This window comes from Trachurus trachurus, assembly GCF_905171665.1.
Source record: "Trachurus trachurus genome assembly, chromosome: 15".
NCBI lineage: Eukaryota > Metazoa > Chordata > Actinopteri > Carangiformes > Carangidae > Trachurus > Trachurus trachurus.
This window is the reverse complement of record NC_139906.1, coordinates 3,100,537-3,124,399: the sequence shown is the minus strand read 5'-3', so window position 1 is coordinate 3,124,399 and position 23,863 is coordinate 3,100,537. Positions and strand designations below refer to the sequence as shown.

At 42.7% G+C, this 23,863-nt stretch overlaps 3 protein-coding genes and 2 pseudogenes across 6 annotated transcripts in view; 4 read left to right on the top strand and 1 right to left on the bottom strand.

The window, feature by feature from the left end:
- ubr2 (ubiquitin protein ligase E3 component n-recognin 2) overlaps positions 1–23,863 on the bottom strand; it is a 73,109-nt gene that overhangs the window by 16,237 nt on the left and 33,009 nt on the right. For both annotated transcript variants that reach the window (XM_083987738.1, XM_083987739.1), the window contains exons 28-29: positions 23,229–23,312; positions 22,959–23,140 (exon numbers count right to left, since the gene is read on the bottom strand). In XM_083987738.1, the coding sequence (XP_083843864.1) occupies positions 22,959–23,140; positions 23,229–23,312 (266 nt within the window). The remainder of the gene's footprint in view (positions 1–22,958; positions 23,141–23,228; positions 23,313–23,863) is intronic.
- Positions 2,077–6,551, top strand: LOC310998550 (uncharacterized protein; the record flags this gene model as incomplete). Its single annotated transcript, XM_083988659.1, has 3 exons — positions 2,077–3,180; positions 3,286–3,897; positions 4,878–6,551. The coding sequence occupies 3 exons, from the start codon at positions 2,077–2,079 to the stop codon at positions 6,549–6,551; spliced, it is 3,390 nt and encodes a 1,129-aa protein (XP_083844785.1).
- Positions 9,485–11,146, top strand: LOC310997916 (tripartite motif-containing protein 16-like; the record flags this gene model as incomplete). Its single annotated transcript, XM_083987757.1, has 1 exon — positions 9,485–11,146. One exon carries the CDS (start codon positions 9,485–9,487, stop codon positions 11,144–11,146), a length of 1,662 nt encoding a protein of 553 aa, XP_083843883.1.
- On the top strand, positions 12,663–17,982 carry LOC310998549 (annotated as a pseudogene). Its single transcript has 2 exons — positions 12,663–14,386; positions 16,147–17,982. The product of its transcript is annotated as an uncharacterized misc_RNA (transcript).
- LOC310997918 (tripartite motif-containing protein 16-like) lies at positions 19,782–21,560 on the top strand (annotated as a pseudogene). The gene is made up of 2 exons: positions 19,782–20,870; positions 21,009–21,560. The product of its transcript is annotated as a tripartite motif-containing protein 16-like (transcript).

Sequence of the window (23,863 nt, the reverse complement as noted above, 5' to 3'; positions counted from 1 at the left end):
TTCTACCAACTGTGAGTGCAGAGACAGTTGATGAACTCCTGGATAATTTCAACTGCAAGATCTCAAATGTCATGGATACCATTGCACCTATTAAAACTACAGTGTTTCCCATACATTCATTTTCGTTCGTGGCGGCCCGCCACAAATAAATGACGCCCGCCACGAATAGATTTTTCGTCTTTTGGCTCGACCAATGCAATATCGTTCCGTTCATTCATCTCTGCATTAGGGGTTGCACGACTTCAGATTTTTTAAAGTCGACTCTAATGTTATGAAAGTCGAGTCGACGTCGACTAGTCGCTGATGACGTCATTCATATTTTTCCCATCATAACTAAAATCACAGGAGGAGGGAAATGCTTTGCAACAATCTGTATTCACTGACAGACGCTCATGCACAGAAATTAGTCCACAGAACAGCAGCTTTATAAACAACAAGCTGTAAATCTGTTTGTTTTTTTGTAACATACACTCCTATACAAGTGCAAAAGATAATACTGTAGCTACTGTCCGTTAAACAATTAGGGAGGAAAACGACACACAGGCCTCGTCACCATCACAGTCCTGCTCACTCACAGTTTCACTCACAGTTTTTTTTCCTGGTTGGTTGTTGTTGTTGTTGTGCGCGACGTAAAGCTGTCGATATGAGCGGAGTTTTTTTTTTTAATTGCCCGGACACACTGGCCGCGGAAGCGCGCTTGGCTTGTGTCAGGCAGCAGCTTCTCCTGCTCTCTCCTGCTCGGTTTTCCACACACACAGGTCTGTCTCTAGCGCTGTATGTATGGATGTGTGTCGTGTGCAGACGCAACTGATAAATATTTATAGACGGACAAGCAAACTAATCATCATTTATTTTATTTTGAAAATTGACCGGATTCTCTCGCCTTTTCTGTGCCCGACTTCCTGTCTGGTACGAGATCGTTCTATCCAGCTTGACGGCGCTCGTATTTTTTTCATTCAGCGCACTCAGCTGTTGTTTCAAGCTGCTACTCTTGGACTGTCACATGATCAGCGACTAGTCGACGTCAAGCTGAAAACGTCATTGTGGAGCAGTAAAGTCGACTAGTCGACTAGTCTGTGCAACCCCTACTCTGCATAGCGCTCTTTCTCCGTTATTGGCGTTCACACACACACAAGCGCGCAGGCATGACAGCAGTGTGTGGTAAAAGCGAGACTCATACTGTCCGAACAAAAATCGGCAAAATAATACAATGATGCAATCCCTAAAATCACCTAGGAATAAATCAGCTGTAATGTCAGAATTTAATACAGTCGGACGATCTGACTGTCACATCAACATCAGTCGCAGGGTGTCGCTAGCTCCTCCAAGGACTGGAGTGGCTCATGCCATGGGCAAGAATGGTGTTCAAACAGTGTTTCCCATTAATTAACGAGTCTGTGGCGGCCCGCCACAGTCTCTCACAGAAAAAAAAAAAAAAAAATTCAACTTTTTTTTCTTCTTTTTTTCTCACGTGTGTCTACGTACGGTGCGCCCGCACGCGAGAGAGGCGGCAGTTTGAGAGGCTGACTGGCAGAGATGAGAGCTGGTGCCCTAGCATGGTTATGTAAAACACCATCTCTGATCTCTGCTTGCACATAGATACACAGACACGGGCGCACGCTAAATGCGCTATATCGCGCTAATTGCTCAGTTGCAGCGCCAAAACTGAAAGTTCTTTAGTACTGCTTTAAGGACTTTAAACTTCACCTATTTTCTATTATTCTATTTTGTTCTTCTTTGCTCCTGCTTTTAACTCTGTTGTTTAAAAAAAGTCTGTTTTTATGCAGTTTTATGCTGTTCTTTAAAAAGTTTTTTCTTTATGTAAAGTACATTGAGTTGCCATGGTATGAAATGCACTATATAAATAAAGATGCCTTGCAGCTGCTGCGCCTCGCACTGGAATGAGGAAAAATCTGATTATCTGCTCTCAAACACAGTAAGCGCCACCCTTTTCAGGTGTTTCCTTGTTCCCTCCCCTTCAGATATGTTGTTTATGTTGTTGAGATCAGAGCTCAAACTAGTTTTACTTCTGAGCAACAGAAACTCAGACAGTCGTCGTCGTCTGTGAGAGGTGAAATGGCGCAGAAAGGAGTTCATCTGGACCAGGAGACGATCTCTTGTTCCATCTGTCTGGATCTACTGAAGGATCCAGTGACTATCCCCTGTGGACACAGCTACTGCTTCAACTGTATTAAAACCCACTGGGATGCAGAGGATGGGAAGAAAATCTACAGCTGTCCTCAGTGTAGGCAGACCTTCACACCAAGACCTGTCCTGGTGAAAAACATCATGTTAGCAGATTTAGTGGAGGAGCTGAAGAAGACTGGACTCCAAGCTGCTCCTGCTGATCACTGCTATGCTGGACCTGAAGATGTGGCCTGTGATTTCTGCACTGGGAGGAAACTCAAAGCTGTCAAGTCCTGTCTGGTTTGTCTGGCCTCCTACTGTGAGAATCATCTCCAACCTCATTTTGAGTCTCCTACATTTAAGAATCACAAGCTGGTGGAGCCCTCCAAGAAGCTCCAGGAGAACATCTGCTCTCGTCATAATGAGGTGATGAAGATGTTCTGCCGCACTGATAAGAAGTGTATTTGTCTCGTCTGCCTTGTGGATGAACATAAAGGCCACGACACAGTCTCAGCTGCAGCAGAAAGGACTGAGAGGCAGAGACAGCTGGAGCTGAGTCGACAGAAAATCCAGCAGAGAATCCAGGACAGAGAGAAAGATGTGAAGGTGCTTCAACAGGAGGTGGAGGCCATCAATGGCTCTGCTGATAAAGCAGTGGAGGACAGTGAGAAGATCTTCACTCAGCTGATCCGTCTCATGGAGAAAAGAAGCTCTGAGCTGAAGCAGCAGATCAGATCCCAGCAGGAAACTCAAGTGAGTGGAGTCAAAGAGCTTGAGAAGAAGCTGGAGCAGGAGATCACTGAGCTGAAGAGGAAAGACGCTGAGCTGAAGCTGCTGTCGCACACAGAGGATCACACCCAGTTTCTACACAACTACCCCTCACTGTCAGCACTCAGTCCATCTACAAACTCATCCAGCATCGACATCCGTCCTCTCAGACACTTTGAGGATGTGACAGCAGCTGTGTCAGAGCTCAGAGATATACTACAGGACCTTCTGAGAGACACATGGACAAACATCTCACTGACTGAGACTCAAGTGACTCAGAATCAGGTCACCCTACCACTTCACATGAACATGCAAAACAAAGGGGTAGGGCCAAGGAGGCAATTCAACCGACCAGTACCAATACCAGAACCAGTACCAATACCAGTACAGACTCAAGTGGATGTTTTACTGTCACCACCACCAGAGCCCATGACCAGAGCTGACTTCTTAAGATATTCACAGGAAATCACACTGGATCCAAACACAGCAGACAAACGTCTGTTATTATCTGAAGGAAACAGGAAAGTAACATACATGAGTAAATTTCAGTCTTATTCTAGTCACCCAGACAGATTCACTTGGTATCCTCAGGTCCTGAGTAGAGAGAGTCTGACTGGACGTTGTTACTGGGAGGTGGAGTGGAGAGGAGAAGGAGTTAATGTAGCAGTCGCATACAAGAATATCAGCAGAGCAGGAGGAGAAAGTTTGTTTGGACGTAACGACAAATCTTGGAGGTTAGATTGTTCCAACAACAGTTTCACATTTATGTTCAACAGCATCCAGACTCCAGTCTCAGGTCCTCAGTCCTCCAGAGTAGGAGTGTACCTGGACCACAGTGCAGGTATTCTGTCCTTCTACAGCGTCTCTAAAACCATGACTCTCCTCCACAGATCTAAAACCATGACTCTCCTCCACAGAGTCCAGACCACATTCACTCAGCCTCTACATGCTGGAGTTTTTCTTTACCGGTTTAATGGATTCACAGCAGAGTTGTGTAAACTCAAAAAGACAAAGATCATTGAAGGAGCAGTTGGTTAAAATCTGTATTTTAGTTCATCTCTTTCTTTAGTCTCCATGTTTGTTGCTAAAAGCTCATTGCTGTTGTGTCTCTGCACTGCACAGAGATCACCTGTCAATCATTAAACATTGTGGGTGGGACTTTGACCTCTAGTTGTCATTTCTCGTTGTGTTGATGTTTGAGTTTGTTGAGGTGGAGCTGGAGCCGTGGAGGAGATCACTGCTCATGATGATGTTTCTTTACCTAAACTCACATTTCTCCACATGGAAATAGAAACTTCTCTGAGCTCTAAATGTTTGTTGGATATTTGTGTTGATGTGTTGTGTGTTGTTGTTGTTATTTGGGCCTTAACAGAGAAACCACCAGACCTTCCTGTATCACTGAGCTTTGTTCTCACTGTGGAAACTAAGAAATCTACAATCACATTTACATTGATGTGTTTGAATGATGTTTGACAGCTAACAGACCAATGTTTGCATTCTCTGAGTGAAATGTTTGAATATATAGTTAGTGTTTTTGACAATAAACTTTGTGTGATATATATTTTTGCATTTTGTATGTATATAGTGGGAAGTGAATAATAAATATGTTGAGCATCTTCCATGTCTGGAATGGATGTTTTCTTGAGTCTATAAGGTAACAATAATACAACCAGACTTCATTATAAATAGGAGAAGTTGACATTTACAGCTGCTGCTCCTCACACTGGAATGAGGAAATATCTGATTTCCTGCTCACAAACACACTGAGCTGCTGCACCCTGATCATGTGTTTCCTTGTTCCCTCCCCTTCAGATCTACAGTTTGAAGATGGGTGGAACCAACATGTGGTGAAGAGGAGGAGCCGACAGGCCCCGTTCACTGCAGAGACACATGTTGTTGAGATCAGAGCTCAGACTAGTTTCACTTCTGAGCAACAGAAACTCAGACAGTCGTCGTCGTCGTCGTCGTCGTCTGTGAGAGGTGAAATGGCGCAGAAAGGAGTTCATCTGGACCAGGAGACCTTCTCTTGTTCCATCTGTCTGGATCTACTGAAGGATCCAGTGACTATTCCCTGTGGACACAGCTACTGCTTCAACTGTATTAAAACCCACTGGGATGCAGAGGATGGGAAGAAAATCTACAGCTGCCCTCAGTGTAGGCAGACCTTCACACCGAGGCCTCCTCTGGTGAAAAACACCATGTTAGCAGCTTTAGTGGAGCAGCTGAAGAAGACTGGACTCCAAGCTGCTGCTGCTGATCACTGCTATGCTGGACCTGAAGATGTGGCCTGTGACTTCTGCACTGGGAGGAAACTCAAAGCTGTCAAGTCCTGTCTGCAATGTCTGGCCTCCTACTGTGAGAATCATCTCCAACCTCATTTTGAGTCTCCTACATTTAAGAATCACAAGCTGGTGGAGCCCTCCAAGAAGCTCCAGGAGAACATCTGCTCTCGTCATAACGAGGTGATGAAGATGTTCTGCCGCACTGATCAGCAGTGTATCTGTCACCTCTGCCTGGATGAACACAGAGGCCACGACACAGTCTCAGCTGCAGCAGAAAGGACTGAGAGGCAGAGAGAGCTGGAGCTGAGTCGACAGAAAATCCAGCAGAGAATCCAGGACAGAGAGAAAGACGTGAAGGTGCTTCAACAGGAGGTTGGGGCCATCAATGGCTCTGCTGATAAAGCAGTGGAGGACAGTGAGAAGATCTTCACTCAGCTGATCCGTCTCATGGAGAAAAGAAGCTCTGAGCTGAAGCAGCAGATCAGATCCCAGCAGGAAACTCAAGTGAGTGGAGTCAAAGACCTTCAGAAGAAGCTGGAGCAGGAGATCACTGAGCTGAAGAGGAAAGACGCTGAGCTGAAGCTGCTGTCGCACACAGAGGATCACACCCAGTTTCTACACAACTACCCCTCACTGTCAGCACTCAGTCCATCTACACACTCATCCAGCATCGACATCCGTCCTCTCAGACACTTTGAGGATGTGACAGCAGCTGTGTCAGAGCTCAGAGACAAACTACAGGACCTTCTGAGAGACACATGGACAAACATCTCACTGACAGTGGCTGAAGTGGATGTTTTACTGTCACCACCACCAGAGCCCAGGACCAGAGCTGACTTCTTAAGATATTCACAGGAAATCACACTGGATCCAAACACAGCACACAGACAACTGTTATTATCTGAAGGAAACAGGAAAGTAACATACATGAGTAAAGTTCAGTCTTATTCTAGTCACCCAGACAGATTCACTTTATATGTTCAGGTCCTGAGTAGAGAGAGTCTGACTGGACGTTGTTACTGGGAGGTGGAGTGGAGAGGAAGAGGAGTTTATGTAGCAGTCGCATACAAGAATATCAGCAGAGCAGGGGATGAAAGTTGGTTTGGAGGTAACGACAAATCTTGGTCATTAGATTGTTCCAACAACAGTTTCACATTTTTGTTCAACAGCATCCAGACTCCAGTCTCAGGTCCTCAGTCCTCCAGAGTAGGAGTGTACCTGGATCACAGAGCAGGTATTCTGTCCTTCTACAGCGTCTCTGAAACCATGACTCTCCTCCACAGAGTCCGGACCACATTCACTCAGCCTCTACATGCTGGATTTTGTGTTTACGGGTTTGATGGATCCACAGCTGAGTTGTGTAAACTCAAATAGACAAAGATCATTGAAGGTGCAGTTGGTTAAAATCTGTATTTTAGTTCATCACTTTCTTTAGTCTCCATGTTTCTTGCTAAAAGCTCGTTGCTGTTGTGTCTCTGCACTGCACAGAGATCACCTGTCAATCATTAAACATTGTGGGCGGGACTTTGACCTCTTGTTGTCATTTCTTTTTGTGTTGATGTTTGAAACTAAGAAATCTACGATCACATTTACATTGATGTGTTTGTCAGATCAAAATGTTGTTGTTGTTCAAATCCACTCACTAATAAGGTCTATGAGCTTTAATCAAAGTGTAAACATCATGATTATAATCATACCCATGTTACTAATTAACCTAACTAGTTGCTCCTCCAGCTGTTTATTATTGGTATCATTTACTTTTCCAGCCTTTTGTTGCTCTTGTCCCAACTTTACAGAAACAATCAGTGTATGTTGTACTCCAGGTATCAATAGATGAGATCATTACACTACAGAGAATGATGTATTACAGCTAACAGACCAATGTTTGCATTCTCTGAGTGAAATGTTTGAATATATAGTTAATGTTGTTGACAATAAACTTTGTGTGATATATATTTTTGCACTTTGTACTGTATGTATATAGTGTGTGGGAACTGAAAATAAATATGTTGAGCATCTTCCATGTCTGGATTGGATGTTTTCTTGAGTCTATAAGGTAACAATAATACAACCAGACTTCATTGTAAATAGGAAAAGTTGAGATCTACAGCTGCTGCTCCTCGCACGGGAATGAGGGAAAAACCTGATAATCTGCTCTCAAACAGGGAGCTACACACTGATCAGGTGTTTCCTTGTTCCGTCTATGGATATAGCCATTCTACCAACTGTGAGTGCAGAGACAGTTGATGAACTCCTGGATAATTTCAACTGCAAGATCTCAAATGTCATGGATACCATTGCACCTATTAAAACTACAGTGTTTCCCATACATTCATTTTCGTTCGTGGCGGCCCGCCACAAATAAATGACGCCCGCCACGAATAGATTTTTCGTCTTTTGGCTCGACCAATGCAATATCGTTCCGTTCATTCATCTCTGCATTAGGGGTTGCACGACTTCAGATTTTTTAAAGTCGACTGTAATGTTATGAAAGTCGAGTCGACGTCGACTAGTCGCTGATGACGTCATTCATATTTTTCCCCATCAGAACTAAAATCACAGGAGGAGGGAAATGCTTTGCAACAATCTGTATTCACTGACAGACGCTCATGCACAGAAATTAGTCCACAGAACAGCAGCTTTATAAACAACAAGCTGTAAATCAGTTTGTTTTTTTGTAACATACACTCCTATACAAGTGCAAAAGATAATACTGTAGCTACTGTCCGTTAAACAATTAGGGAGGAAAACGACACACAGGCCTCGTCACCATCACAGTCCTGCTCAGTCACAGTTTCACACGCAGTTTTTTTTCCTGGTTGGTTGTTGTTGTTGTTGTGCGCGACGTAAAGCTGTCGATATGAGCGGAGTTTTTTTTTTTAATTGCCCGGACACACTGGCCGCGGAAGCGCGCTTGGCTTGTGTCAGGCAGCAGCTTCTCCTGCTCTCTCCTGCTCGGTTTTCCACACACACAGGTCTGTCTCTAGCGCTGTATGTATGGATGTGTGTCTTGTGTGCAGACGCAACTGATAAATATTTATAGACGGACAAGCAAACTAATCATCATTTATTTTATTTTGAAAATTGACCGGATTCTCTCGCCTTTTCTGTGCCCGACTTCCTGTCTGGTACGAGATCGTTCTATCCAGCTTGACGGCGCTCGTATTTTTTTCATTCAGCGCACTCAGCTGTTGTTTCAAGCTGCTACTCTTGGACTGTCACATGATCAGCGACTAGTCGACGTCAAGCTGAAAACGTCATTGTGGAGCAGTAAAGTCGACTAGTCGACTAGTCTGTGCAACCCCTACTCTGCATAGCGCTCTTTCTCCGTTATTGGCGTTCACACACACACAAGCGCGCAGGCATGACAGCAGTGTGTGGTAAAAGCGAGACTCATACTGTCCGAACAAAAATCGGCAAAATAATACAATGATGCAATCCCTAAAATCACCTAGGAATAAATCAGCTGTAATGTCAGAATTTAATACAGTCGGACGATCTGACTGTCACATCAACATCAGTCGCAGGGTGTCGCTAGCTCCTCCAAGGACTGGAGTGGCTCATGCCATGGGCAAGAATGGTGTTCAAACAGTGTTTCCCATTAATTAACGAGTCTGTGGCGGCCCGCCACAGACTCGTTTGGGCCCGCCACAGTCTCTCACAGAAAAAAAAAAAAAAAATTCAATTTTTTTTCTTCTTTTTTTCTCACGTGTGTCTACGTACGGTGCGCCCGCACGCGAGAGAGTTTGAGAGGCTGACGGGCAGAGATGAGAGCTGGTGCCCTAGCATGGTTATGTAAAACACCATCTCTGATCTCTGCTTGCACATAGATACACAGACACGGGCGCACGCTAAATGCGCTATATCGCGCTAATTGCTCAGTTGCAGCGCCAAAACTGAAAGTTCTTTAGTACTGCTTTAAGGACTTTAAACTTCACCTATTTTCTATTATTCTATTTTGTTCTTCTTTGCTCCTGCTTTTAACTCTGTTGTTTAAAAAAAGTCTGTTTTTATGCAGTTTTATGCTGTTCTTTAAAAAGTTTTTTCTTTATGTAAAGTACATTGAGTTGCCATGGTATGAAATGCACTATATAAATAAAGATGCCTTGCAGCTGCTGCGCCTCGCACTGGAATGAGGAAAAATCTGATTATCTGCTCTCAAACACAGTAAGCGCCACCCTTTTCAGGTGTTTCCTTGTTCCCTCCCCTTCAGATATGTTGTTTATGTTGTTTAGATCAGAGCTCAAACTAGTTTTACTTCTGAGCAACAGAAACTCAGACAGTCGTCGTCGTCTGTGAGAGGTGAAATGGCGCAGAAAGGAGTTCATCTGGACCAGGAGACGATCTCTTGTTCCATCTGTCTGGATCTACTGAAGGACCCAGTGACTATTCCCTGTGGACACAGCTACTGCTTCAACTGTATTAAAACCCACTGGGATGAAGAGGAGGGGAGGAACATCTACAGCTGCCCTCAGTGTAGGAAGAAGTTTGCACCGAGGCCTGTCCTGGTGAAAAACATCATGTTAGCAGATTTAGTGGAGGAGCTGAAGAAGACTGGACTCCAAGCTGCTCCTGCTGATCACTGCTATGCTGGACCTGAAGATGTGGCCTGTGATGTCTGCACTGGGAGGAAACTCAAAGCTGTCAAGTCCTGTCTGCAATGTCTGGTCTCTTATTGTGAGAAACACCTGCAGCCTCATTATGAATCTCCTTCATTTAAGAATCACAAGCTGGTGGAGCCCTCCAAGAAGCTCCAGGAGAACATCTGCTCTCGTCATAATGAGGTGATGAAGATGTTCTGCCGCACTGATAAGAAGTGTATTTGTCTTGTCTGCCTTGTGAATGAACATAGAGGCCACGACACAGTCTCAGCTGCAGCAGAAAGGACTGAGAGGCAGAGAGAGCTGGAGCTGAGTCGACAGAAAATCCAGCAGAGAATCCAGGACACAGAGAAAGATGTGAAGGTGCTTCAACAGGAGGTTGGGGCCATCAATGGCTCTGCTGATAAAGCAGTGGAGGACAGTGAGAAGATCTTCACTCAGCTGATCCGTCTCATGGAGAAAAGAAGCTCTGAGCTGAAGCAGCAGATCAGATCCCAGCAGGAAACTCAAGTGAGTGGAGTCAAAGAGCTTGAGAAGAAGCTGGAGCAGGAGATCACTGAGCTGAGGAGGAAAGACGCTGAGCTGAAGCTGCTGTCGCACACAGAGGATCACACCCAGTTTCTCCACAACTACGCCTCACTGTCAGCACTCAGTCCATCTACACACTCATCCAGCATCAACATCCGTCCTCTCAGACACTTTGAGGATGTGACAGCAGCTGTGTCAGAGCTCAGAGACAAACTACAGGACCTTCTGAGAGACACATGGACAAACATCTCACTGACAGTGACTCAAGTGGATGTTTTACTGTCACTACCACCAGAGCCCAGCACCAGAGCTGACTTCTTAAGATATTCACAGGAAATCACACTGGATCCAAACACAGCATACAAATACCTGTTATTATCTGAGGGAAACAGAAAAGTGACATGGGGTGAAGTTCAGTCTTATTCTAGTCACCCAGACAGATTCACTTCATGTTGTCAGGTCCTGAGTAGAGAGAGTCTGACTGGACGTTGTTACTGGGAGGTGGAGATGAGAGGAGAAGGAGTTGATGTAGCAGTCGCATACAAGAATATCAGCAGAGAAAGTTTGTTTGGACGTAATGACAAATCTTGGTCATTAGATTGTTCCAACAACAGATTCTCATTTTGGTTCAACGACATCCAGACTCCAGTCTCAGGTCCTCAGTCCTCCAGAGTAGGAGTGTACCTGGATCACAGAGCAGGTATTCTGTCCTTCTACAGCGTCTCTGAAACCATGACTCTCCTCCACAGAGTCCAGACCACATTCACTCAGCCTCTCCATGCAGGAGTTGGGTTTGCTTGGTCTATCAGAGACACAGCAGAGTTGTGTAAACTCAAATAGACAAAGATCATTGAAGGTGCAGTTGGTTAAAATCTGTATTTTAGTTCATCACTTTCTTTAGTCTCCATGTTTGTTGCTAAAAGCTCATTGCTGTTGTGTCTCTGCACTGCACAGAGATCACCTGTCAATCATTAAACATTGTGGGCGGGACTTTGACCTCTTTTTGCCATTTCTTGTTGTGTTGATGTTTGAGTTTGTTGAGGTGGAGCTGGAGCCGTGGAGGAGATCGCTGCTCATGATGATGTTTCTTTACCTAAACTCACATTTCTCCACATGGAAATATAAACTTCTCTGAGCTCTAAATGTTTGTTGGATATTTGTGTTGATGTGTTTATGTTGTTGTTGTTGTTTGGGCCTTAACAGAGAAATCACCAGGCCTTCCTTTATCACTGAGCTTTGTTCTCACTGTGGAAACTAAGAAATCTACAATCACATTTACATTGATGTGTTTGTCGTTGTTGTTTATGGGCTATTGGGATATTTTCTTTTCAGTGTGTAACAAAAAAAAAGATCTAGAATTACATTTACAGTTATGTGTTTGTCAGATCAAATGTTATTGTTTAAATCCATCCATAAATAAGGTCTCCCGGATTTATGATTATCACCAATTACTGTAGGAGATGATTTATTATTTTCTTTTCCATATCTGAGATTCATGTTAAACAAACTGTTTGAATGATGTGAATGTAACTGAAGTGAATAAACGATTCTCCATAATATAAGAATCAATGAGTAATATTTCCGTTGTGTTTACTTTTGAAGGTCTTCTTTAGGCATGAGGATACAGGATCTTTGACATTTAGGGAACAAGGATTACACATATGACAGATGATGGAAAACATTAGAATTAGGGGGAACACTTCATCTGAAGGGTGGGTGCATAGCACATTCATAAGTATGGAAGCCCATTTCAGCCACTTGATGAAAAAAAATAATGAGATCCTAAGTCATAATTATGAGATAATAAGTCAAAATTATGAGATAGCTAAGTCATGATTATGAGATACTAAGTCAAAATTATGAAAAAAATCATAAGTCATAATGATTTAGTATCTCATAATTATGACTTAGGATCTCATAATTTTTTTTCATCAAGTGGTGGAAACGGGCTTCCATACGTAAGACCTTTCATATGCTGTGGTAATTATTTACTTAATTTTCATTTAGTGTATTTGAATTGTAACCTATAAAACAATCAGTCAATCTGTTAGAAGAGCATAAGAGCTGATTATAAAAACTTGAACCAAAAGATCAGCAAATGAGTTGATAACAAGTGAGAAATGAGCAGGACTGTAAATAAAAAGTTAAAACACACAGTATCAAACTGCTCCACCTACTGGAACAAAGTCCAACCTGATCCCCTCCCTCTTCTTCCTGCTCTCAAACACACTGAGCTGCTGCACCCTGTTCATGTGTTTCCTTGTTCCCTCCCCTTCAGATCTACAGTTTGAAGATGGGTGGAACCAACATGTGGTGAAGAGGAGGAGCTGACAGGCCCCGTTCACTGCAGAGAAACATGTTGTTGAGATCAGAGCTCAGACTAGTTTCACTTCTGAGCAACAGAAACTCAGACAGTCGTCGTCGTCGTCGTCTGTGAGAGGTGAAATGGCGCAGAAAGGAGTTCATCTGGACCAGGAGACCTTCTCTTGTTCCATCTGTCTGGATCTACTGAAGGATCCAGTGACTATTCCCTGTGGACACAGCTACTGCTTCAACTGTATTAAAACCCACTGGGATGGAGAGGATGGGAAGAAAATCTACAGCTGCCCTCAGTGTAGGCAGAACTTCACACCAAGACCTGTCCTGGTGAAAAACACCATGTTAGCAGATTTAGTGGAGCAGCTGAAGAAGACTGGACTCCAAGCTGCTGCTGCTGATCACTGCTATGCTGGACCTGAAGATGTGGCCTGTGATTTCTGCACTGGGAGGAAACTCAAAGCTGTCAAGTCCTGTCTGGTTTGTTTGGCCTCCTACTGTGAGAATCATCTCCAACCTCATTATGAGTCTCCTACATTTAAGAATCACAAGCTGGTGGAGCCCTCCAAGAAGCTCCAGGAGAACATCTGCTCTCGTCATAATGAGGTGATGAAGATGTTCTGCCGCACAGATAAGAAGTGTATCTGTTATCTCTGCTCTGTGGAGGAACATAAAGGCCACGACACAGTCTCAGCTGCAGCAGAAAGGACTGAGAGGCAGAGAGAGCTGGAGCTGAGTCGACAGAAAATTCAGCAGAGAATCCAGGACACAGAGAAAGACGTGAAGGTGCTTCAACAGGAGGTGGAGGCCATCAATGGCTCTGCTGATAAAGCAGTGGAGGACAGTGAGAAGATCTTCACTCAGCTGATCCGTCTCGTGGAGAAAAGAAGCTCTGAGCTGAAGCAGCAGATCAGATCCCAGCAGGAAACTCAAGTGAGTGGAGTCAAAGAGCTTCAGAAGAAGCTGGAGCAGGAGATCACTGAGCTGAAGAGGAAAGACGCTGAGCTGAAGCTGCTGTCACACACAGAGGATCACACCCAGTTTCTACACAACTACCCCTCACTGTCAGCACTCAGTCCATCTACACACTCATCCAGCATCAACATCCGTCCTCTCAGACACTTTGAGGATGTGACAGCAGCTGTGTCAGAGCTCAGAGACAAACTACAGGACCTTCTGAGAGACACATGGACAAACATCTCACTGACAGAGACTCAAGTGGATGTTTTACTGTCACCACCACCAGAGCCCAGGACCAGAGCTGACTTCTTAAGATATTCACAGGAAATCACACTGGATCCAAACACAGCATACACATATCTGTTATTATCTGAAGGAAACAGGAAAGTAACATTCATGAGTAAAGTTCAGTCTTATTCTAGTCACCCAGACAGATTCACTAGCTGGTTTCAGGTCCTGAGTAGAGAGAGTCTGACTGGACGTTGTTACTGGGAGGTGGAGTGGAGAGGAGTAGGAGTTTCTGTGGCAGTCGCATACAAGAATATCAGCAGAGGAAGTGTGTTTGGAGGTAACGATAAATCTTGGTCATTAGATTGTTCCAACAACAGTTTCACATTTTGTTTCAACAACACCAAGACTCCAGTCTCAGGTCCTCGGTCCTCCAGAGTAGGAGTGTACCTGGACCACAGAGCAGGTATTCTGTCCTTCTACAGCGTCTCTGAAACCATGACTCTCCTCCACAGAGTCCAGACCACATTCACTCAGCCTCTACATGCTGGACTTTGGGTTTGTTCTGGATCCACAGCAGAGTTGTGTTAACTCAAATAGTCAAAATCATTGAAGGAGCAGTTGGTTAAAATCTGTATTTTAGTTCATCACTTTCTTTAGTCTCCATGTTTGTTGCTAAAAGCTCATTGCTGTTGTGTCTCTGCACTGCACAGAGATCACCTGTCAATCATTAAACATTGTGGGCGGGACTTTGACCTCTTGTTGTCATTTCTTGTTGTGTTGATGTTTGAGTTTGTTGAGGTGGAGCTGGAGCCGTGGAGGAGATCACTGCTCATGATGATGTTTCTTTACCTGAACTCACATTTCTCCACATGGAAATAGAAACTTCTCTGAGCTCTAAATGTTTGTTGAATATTTGTGTTGATGTGTTTGTGTGTTGTTGTTGTTGTTGTTGTTTGGGCCTTAACAGAGAAATCACCAGACCTTCCTTTATCACTGAGCTTTGTTCTCACTGTGGAAACTAAGAAATCTACAATCACATTTACACTGATTTCTTTGTTGTTGTTGTTGTTGTTGTTGTTGTTTATCTTACACTGTATGGGCTATTGGGATATTTTCTTTTCAGTGTGTAACAAAAAAAAAAAGAAAGATCTAGAATTACATTAACAGTGATGTGTTTGTCAGATCAAATGTTGTTGTTTAAATCCATCCATAAATAAGGTCTCTGGGATTTATGATTATCACTAATTACTGTAGGAGATGATTTATTATTTTCTTTTCCATATCTGAGATTCATGTTAAACAAATTGTTTGAATGATGTGAATGTAACTGAAGTGAATAAACGATTCTCCATATGTAGTGTAAGAATCAATGAGTAATATTTCCGTTGTGTTTACTTTTGAAGGTCTTCTTTAGGCACGAGGATACAGGATCTTTGACATTTAGTGAGGGAACAAGGATTACACATATGACAGATGATGGGAAACATTAGAATTAGGGGGAACACTTGATTTGAAGGGTGGGTGCATAGCACATTCATAAGTATGGAAGCCCATTTCCGCCACTTGATGAAAAAAAATTATGAGATCCTAAGTCATAATTACGAGATACTAAGTAAAAATTATGAGATCGCTAAGTCATAATTATAAGATAGCTAAGTCAAAATTATGAGATGCTAAGTCATAATTATGAGATCGCTAAGTCATAATTATAAGATAGCTAAGTCAAAATTATGAGATGCTAAGTCCAAATTATTAGATAGCCAAGTCAAAATTATGAGATAGCTAAGTCATAATCATGAGATACTAAGTCAAAATTATGAGATAGCTAAGTCAAAATTACGAGATACTAAGTCAAAATTACGAGATAGCTAAGTCAAAATTACAAGATACTAAGTCAAAATTATGAGATAGCAAAGTCATAATTATGAGATAGTAAGTTAAAATTATGAAAAAAAATATGACTTAGGATTTCATAATTTTTTTTCATCAAGTGGCGGAAATGGGCTTCCATACATAAGACCTATCATATGCTGTGGTAATTATTTACTTTATTTTCATTTAGTGTATTTGAATTGTAACCTATGAAACAATCAATCAATCTGTTAGAAGAGCTGATTATAAAAACTTGAACCAAAAGATCAGCAAATGAGTTGATAACAAGTGAGAAATGAGTAGGACTGTAAATAAAAAGTTAAAACACACAGTATTAAACTGCTCCTCCTACTGGAACAAAGTGCAACCTGATCCCCTCCCTCTTCTTCCTGCTCTCAAACACATTGAGCTGCTGCACCCTGTTCATGTGTTTCCTTGTTCCCTCACCTTCAGATCTACAGTTTGAAGATGGGTGGAACCAACATGTGGTGAAGAGGAGGAGCTGACAGGCCCCGTTCACTGCAGAGACACATGTTGTTGAGATCAGAGCTCAGACTAGTTTCACTTCTGAGCAACAGAAACTCAGACAGTCGTCGTCGTCGTCGTCGTCTGTGAGAGGTGAAATGGCGCAGAAAGGAGTTCATCTGGACCAGGAGACCTTCTCTTGTTCCATCTGTCTGGATCTACTGAAGGATCCAGTGACTATTCCCTGTGGACACAGCTACTGCTTCAACTGTATTAAAACCCACTGGGATGCAGAGGATGGGAAGAAAATCTACAGCTGCCCTCAGTGTAGGAAGAACTTCACACCAAGACCTGTCCTGGTGAAAAACATCATGTTAGCAGATTTAGTGGAGCAGCTGAAGAAGACTGGACTCCAAGCTGCTGCTGCTGATCACTGCTATGCTGGACCTGAAGATGTGGCCTGTGATTTCTGCACTGGGAGAAAACTCAAAGCTGTCAAGTCCTGTCTGCAATGTCTGGCCTCTTACTGTCAGAATCATCTCCAACCTCATTTTGAGTCTCCTACATTTAAGAATCACAAGCTGGTGGAGCCCTCCAAGAAGCTCCAGGAGAACATCTGCTCTCGTCATAATGAGGTGATGAAGATGTTCTGCCGCACTGATAAGAAGTGTATTTGTCTCGTCTGCCTTGTGGATGAACATAAAGGCCACGACACAGTCTCAGCTGCAGCAGAAAGGACTGAGAAGCAGAGAGAGCTGGAGCTGAGTCGACAGAAAATCCAGCAGAGAATCCAGGACAGAGAGAAAGACGTGAAGGTGCTTCAACAGGAGGTTGGGGCCATCAATGGCTCTGCTGATAAAGCAGTGGAGGACAGTGAGAAGATCTTCACTCAGCTGATCCGTCTCATGGAGAAAAGAAGCTCTGAGCTGAAGCAGCAGATCAGATCCCAGCAGGAAACTCAAGTGAGTGGAGTCAAAGAGCTTGAGAAGAAGCTGGAGCAGGAGATCACTGAGCTGAAGAGGAAAGACGCTGAGCTGAAGCTGCTGTCGCACACAGAGGATCACACCCAGTTTCTACACAACTACCCCTCACTGTCAGCACTCAGTCCATCTACACACTCATCCAGCATCAACATCCGTCCTCTCAGACACTTTGAGGATGTGACAGCAGCTGTGTCAGAGCTCAGAGACAAACTACAGGACCTTCTGAGAGACACATGGACAAACATCTCACTGACAGAGACTCAAGTGGATGTTTTACTGTCACCACCACCAGAGCCCAGGACCAGAGCTGACTTCTTAAGATATTCACAGGAAATCACACTGGATCCAAACACAGCACACAGACAACTGTTATTATCTGAAGGAAACAGGAAAGTAACATACATGAGTAAAGTTCAGTCTTATTCTAGTCACCCAGACAGATTCACTAGATGGCCTCAGGTCCTGAGTAGAGAGAGTCTGACTGGACGTTGTTACTGGGAGGTGGAGTGGAGAGGAGGAGGAGTTTATGTAGCAGTCGCATACAAGAATATCAGCAGAGCAAGGAGAGAAAGTTTGTTTGGACGTAATGACAAATCTTGGTCATTAGATTGTTCCAACAACAGTTTCACATTTATGTTCAACAGCATCCAGACTCCAGTCTCAGGTCCTCGGTCCTCCAGAGTAGGAGTGTATCTGGATCACAGAGCAGGTATTCTGTCCTTCTACAGCGTCTCTGAAACCATGACTCTCCTCCACAGAGTCCAGACCACATTCACTCAGCCTCTACATGCTGGAGTTCAGCTTTACTGGTCTGATGGAGTCACAGCAGAGTTGTGTAAACTCAAATAGACAAAGATCATTGAAGGTGCAGTTGGTTAAAATCTGTATTTTAGTTCATCACTTTCTTTAGTCTCCATGTTTGTTGCTAAAAGCTCATTGCTGTTGTGTCTCTGCACTGCACAGAGATCACCTGTCAATCATTAAACATTGTGGGCGGGACTTTGACCTCTTGTTGCCATTTTCTTGTTGTGTTGATGTTTGAGTTTGTTGAGGTGGAGCTGGAGCCGTGGAGGAGATCATTGCTCATGATGATGTTTCTTTACCTGAACTCACATTTCTCCACATGGAAATAGAAACTTCTCTGAGCTCTAAATGGTTGTTGGATATTTGTGTTGATGTGTTTGTGTGTTGTTTTTGTTGCTTATCTTACACTGTATGGGCTATTGGGATATTTTGTTTTCAGTGTGTAACAAAAAGAAAAAAAGATCTAGAATAACATTTACAGTGATGTGTTTGTCAGATCAAATATTGTTGTTTAAATCCATCCATAAATAAGGTCTCCCGGATTTATGATTATCACCAATTACTGTAGGGGATGATTTATTATTTTCTTTTCCATATCTGAGATTCATGTTAAACAAACTGTTTGAATGATGTGAATGTAACTGAAGTGAATAAACGATTCTCCATAATATAAGAATCAATGAGTAATATTTCCGTTGCGTTTACTTTTGAAGGTCTTCTTTAGGCACGAGGATACAGGATCTTTGACATTTAGTGAGGGAACAAGGATTACACATATGAGAGATGATGGGAAACATTAGAATTGGGGGGAACACTTGATTTGAAGGGTGGGTGCATAGCACATTCATAAGTATGGAAGCCCATTTCCACCACTTGATGAAAAAAAATTATGAGATCCTAAGTCATAATTATGAGATACTAAGTAAAAATTCTGAGATAGCTAAGACAAAATTCTGAGATACTAAGTCATAATTATGAGATACTAAATAAAAATTATGAGATAGCTAAGTCAAAATTCTGAGATACTAAGTCAAAATTACGAGATAGCTAAATCAAAATTATGATAGCCAAGTCATAATTATGAGACACTAAGTCAAAATTACGAGATAGCTAAGTCATAATTATGAGATACTAAGTCAAAATTATGAGATAGCTAAGTCATAATTATGAGATACTAAGTCCAAATTATGAGATACTAAGTCAAAATTATGAGATAGCTAAGTCAAAATTATGAGATACTAAGTCAAAATTATGAAAAAAACTTATAAGTCATAATGACTCACAATTTTGACTTAGCTATCTCTTAATTATGACTTAGGATCTCAATTTTTTTTCATCAAGTGGTGGAAATGGGCTTCCATACATAAGACCTTTCATATGCTGTGGTAATTATTTACTTTATTTTCATTTAGTGTATTTGAATTGTAACCTATAAAACAATCAGTCAATCTGTTAGAAGAGCATAAGAGCTGATTATAAAAACTTGAACCAAAAGATCAGCAAATGAGTTGATAACAAGTGAGAAATGAGCAGGACTGTAAATAAAAAGTTAAAACACACAGTATTAAACTGCTCCACCTACTGGAACAAAGTCCAACCTGATCCCCTCCCTCTTCTTCCTGCTCTCAAACACACTGAGCTGCTGCACCCTGTTCATGTGTTTCCTTGTTCCCTCCCCTTCAGATCTACAGTTTGAAGATGGGTGGAACCAACATGTGGTGAAGAGGAGGAGCCGACAGGCCCCGTTCACTGCAGAGACACATGTTGTTGAGATCAGAGCTCAGACTAGTTTCACTTCTGAGCAACAGAAACTCAGACAGTCGTCGTCGTCTGTGAGAGGTGAAATGGCGCAGAAAGGAGTTCATCTGGACCAGGAGACCTTCTCTTGTTCCATCTGTCTGGATCTACTGAAGGATCCAGTGACTATTCCCTGTGGACACAGCTACTGCTTCAACTGTATTAAAACCCACTGGGATGGAGAGAATAGGAAGAACATCTACAGCTGTCCTCAGTGTAGGCAGACCTTCACACCGAGGCCTCCTCTGGTGAAAAACATCATGTTTGCTGCTTTAGTGGAGCAGCTGAAGAAGACTGGACTCCAAGCTGCTCCTGCTGATCACTGCTATGCTGGACCTGAAGATGTGGCCTGTGATGTCTGCACTGGGAGGAAACTCAAAGCTGTCAAGTCCTGTCTGCAATGTCTGGCCTCCTACTGTGAGAATCATCTCCAACCTCATTTTGAGTCTCCTACATTTAAGAATCACAAGCTGGTGGAGCCCTCCAAGAAGCTCCAGGAGAACATCTGCTCTCGTCATAATGAGGTGATGAAGATGTTCTGCCGCACTGATCAGCAGTGTATCTGTTAACTCTGCTCTGTGGATGAACATAAAGGCCACGACACAGTCTCAGCTGCAGCAGAAAGGACTGAGAGGCAGAGAGAGCTGGAGCCGAGTCGACAGAAAATCCAGCAGAGAATCCAGGACAGAGAGAAAGACGTGAAGGTGCTTCAACAGGAGGTGGAGGCCATCAATGGCTCTGCTGATAAAGCAGTGGAGGACAGTGAGAAGATCTTCACCCAGCTGATCCGTCTCATGGAGAAAAGAAGCTCTGAGCTGAAGCAGCAGATCAGATCCCAGCAGGAAACTCAAGTGAGTGGAGTCAAAGAGCTTGAGAAGAAGCTGGAGCAGGAGATCACTGAGCTGAAGAGGAAAGACGCTGAGCTGAAGCTGCTGTCGCACACAGAGGATCACACCCAGTTTCTACACAACTACCCCTCACTGTCAGCACTCAGTCCATCTACACACTCATCCAGCATCGACATCCGTCCTCTCAGACACTTTGAGGATGTGACAGCAGCTGTGTCAGAGCTCAGAGACAAACTACAGGACCTTCTGAGAGACACATGGACAAACATCTCACTGACTGAGACTCAAGTGACTCAGAATCGGGTCACCCTACCACTTCACATGAACATGCAAAACAAAGGGGTAGGGCCAAGGAGGCAATTCAACCGACCAGTACCAATACCAGAACCAGTACAGACTGAAGTGGATGTTTTACTGTCACCACCACCAGAGCCCAGGACCAGAGCTGACTTCTTAAGATATTCACGGGAAATCACACTGGATCCAAACACAGCACACACACGTCTGTTATTATCTGAAGGAAACAGGAAAGTAACATTCATGAGAGAAGTTCAGTCTTATTCTAGTCACCCAGACAGATTCACTTCATATGTTCAGGTCCTGAGTAGAGAGAGTCTGACTGGACGTTGTTACTGGGAGGTGGAGAGGAGAGGAGAAGGAGTTTATGTAGCAGTCGCATACAAGAATATCAGCAGAGGAAGTTTGTTTGGATATAATGACAAATCTTGGTCATTAGATTGTTTCAACAACAGATTCACATTTTGGTTCAACAAGATCCAGACTCCAGTCTCAGGTCCTCAGTCCTCCAGAGTAGGAGTGTACCTGGATCACAGAGCAGGTATTCTGTCCTTCTACAGCGTCTCTGAAACCATGACTCTCCTCCACAGAGTCCAGACCACATTCACTCAGCCTCTACATGCTGGAGTTCGTCTTTACTATGATTATGGAGTCACAGCAGAGTTGTGTAAACTCAAATAGACAAAGATCATTGAAGGAGCAGTTGGTTAAAATCTGTATTTCAGTTCATCACTTTCTTTAGTCTCCATGTTTGTTGCTAAAAGCTCATTGCTGTTGTGTCTCTGCACTGCACAGAGATCACCTGTCAATCATTAAACATTGTGGGCGGGACTTTGACCTCTTGTTGTCATTTCTTTTTGTGTTGATGTTTGAAACTAAGAAATCTACAATCACATTTACATTGATGTTTGTCAGATCAAAATGTTGTTGTTGTTCAAATCCACTCACTAATAAGGTCTATGAGCTTTAATCAAAGTGTAAACATCATGATTATAATCATACCCATGTTACTAATTAACCTAACTACTTGCTCCTCCAGCTGTTTATTATTCGTATCATTTACTTTTCCAGCTTTTTGTTGCTCTTGTCCAAACTTTACAGAAACAATCAGTGTATGTTGTACTCCAAGTATCAATAGATGAGATCATTACACTACAGAGAATGATGTATGACAGCTAACAGACCAATGTTTGCATTCTCTGAGTGAAATGTTTGAATATATAGTTAATGTTTTTGACAATAAACTTTGTGTGATGTATATTTTTGCACTTTGTATGTCACATATTTTTTATGAATATCTCTTGTCTACGGGCACTAGTTATTGCATATTGTCACATTTCTCTGTCCCTGGGTGTCTTCTTCTTTAAGAATAAGTGTCAGTGCTGATATCGAACATCCAGTCCTTCTCTAATAATAATAAGAATAATAAGGATTAAAGCTGCAAGCGGCGATGATCGGGCCCTCGGGTCTGAGACATGTGGAGGCTGTGGCTTGAAGCGAGAAGGGAGAAAAAACCTTGCAGGACTGAATGAAATTTTCATGAAAATGTTTTCATTGTTTTTTATGGCACCGTGACTATGCAGTAGGCTACTTTGTTGTCTTTGCAATGGACCCGATAACGCCGGTAGACCCGGAAATAAAGTCGTGATGTCAGGCAAAACAACAGGATAGGGCTTTCGCTCCGGGCCTAATAAGACAACCATGTAAAATGTGGTCTTGTCTATACTATACTAGATGATTATACTGTATTGACTGGATTAATTAGAATTACATTACTAGAAAGAGATTAAAATCATTGACTAATATTAGACTAAAATGTCAGTTTTCGATGACAAAAACTAAATGAACATAGTCATGGGTTATTCTGACGAATATAAGACTAAAATGCTCAGAGTTTTAATCGATTAAAACTTGACTAAACAAAAAAAAGAGCATGACTGTGACTAAAACTAATAAAAAATAAAATGACAGTTTGACACAAAGATTAAAACTAAAATTAAAACAGTCCGCCATAAACAACACTACTGTAGCGTTACCGCGGCCCTAAAACCGTGATGCGCGTCCCGGTGTGTGTGTTACCTGTTCTCGGCGGCAGCGGACGTCGACGCCTCCAGCTCCTCCAGACTTTGCTGAAACAGCTCTTTGTTCTCGTTGATGAAATGTTTCTGCATCTCCGACATCTGAGCCATGATCTTCTCCCTGCGGAGTCGCGCCATCTCCGCCTTCCTCTTCCTCTCCGCCTTGTCTTTGTCTCTCAGCGTCTGCAGGTGGAAAACACACCTGGAGTTCAGCTCTCGCCTGTCGTTACCGTGGTGATGATGATGATGTAACAGAGTGTGAGTGTCTCACCTCCTCCTGTCCTTGACCTGGACTGATGGTGATGCTCGACGTGGACGACGTTCGCTCCCTCGTGGTTTTGATGTTCGTCACCATCTGCACATGGAAACAAAACAGCAGCAGCCATCGTCTTATTATTGTTTTACTCAACTGTTCTTATCTTTTCTTACTGATTTTAAAACTGATTTAATTCTTTTTATCTCATTCTGTGCGTTATGTTGTTAATATTATCTATATCTCCTCCTGTTCTAATGAGTTCTTATACCGTTGATCTTTTATGCGTATGGTTTTATATCAAAGCAGTTTGTAGAAGTCCTATATTTATAATAAGAACAATTAGTAGTTGTGGTAGTAGAGTTATTGTTTTTTTTTTTTTTTTTACTTAGTTTTCATTTCAGTTTCATACAAAATCATACATATAGAATCATATTCATCATATTATTTGCTGTTTTCCTATATTTTCAATACAAAGTAGTGTTTATAGGCACACAATAACAGTAGTTGTTGTTGATTTTAAGAGCTGACTAAGTGCAGATGAGGAAAGAGGAACATTTTGGTCAACGTAGCCTCTGTGGGAACGCTAGTACAGCAAATTTTTCGTTTTCATTTTCACATAAAAACTATTGAAATTTATTATGAAAAACGAC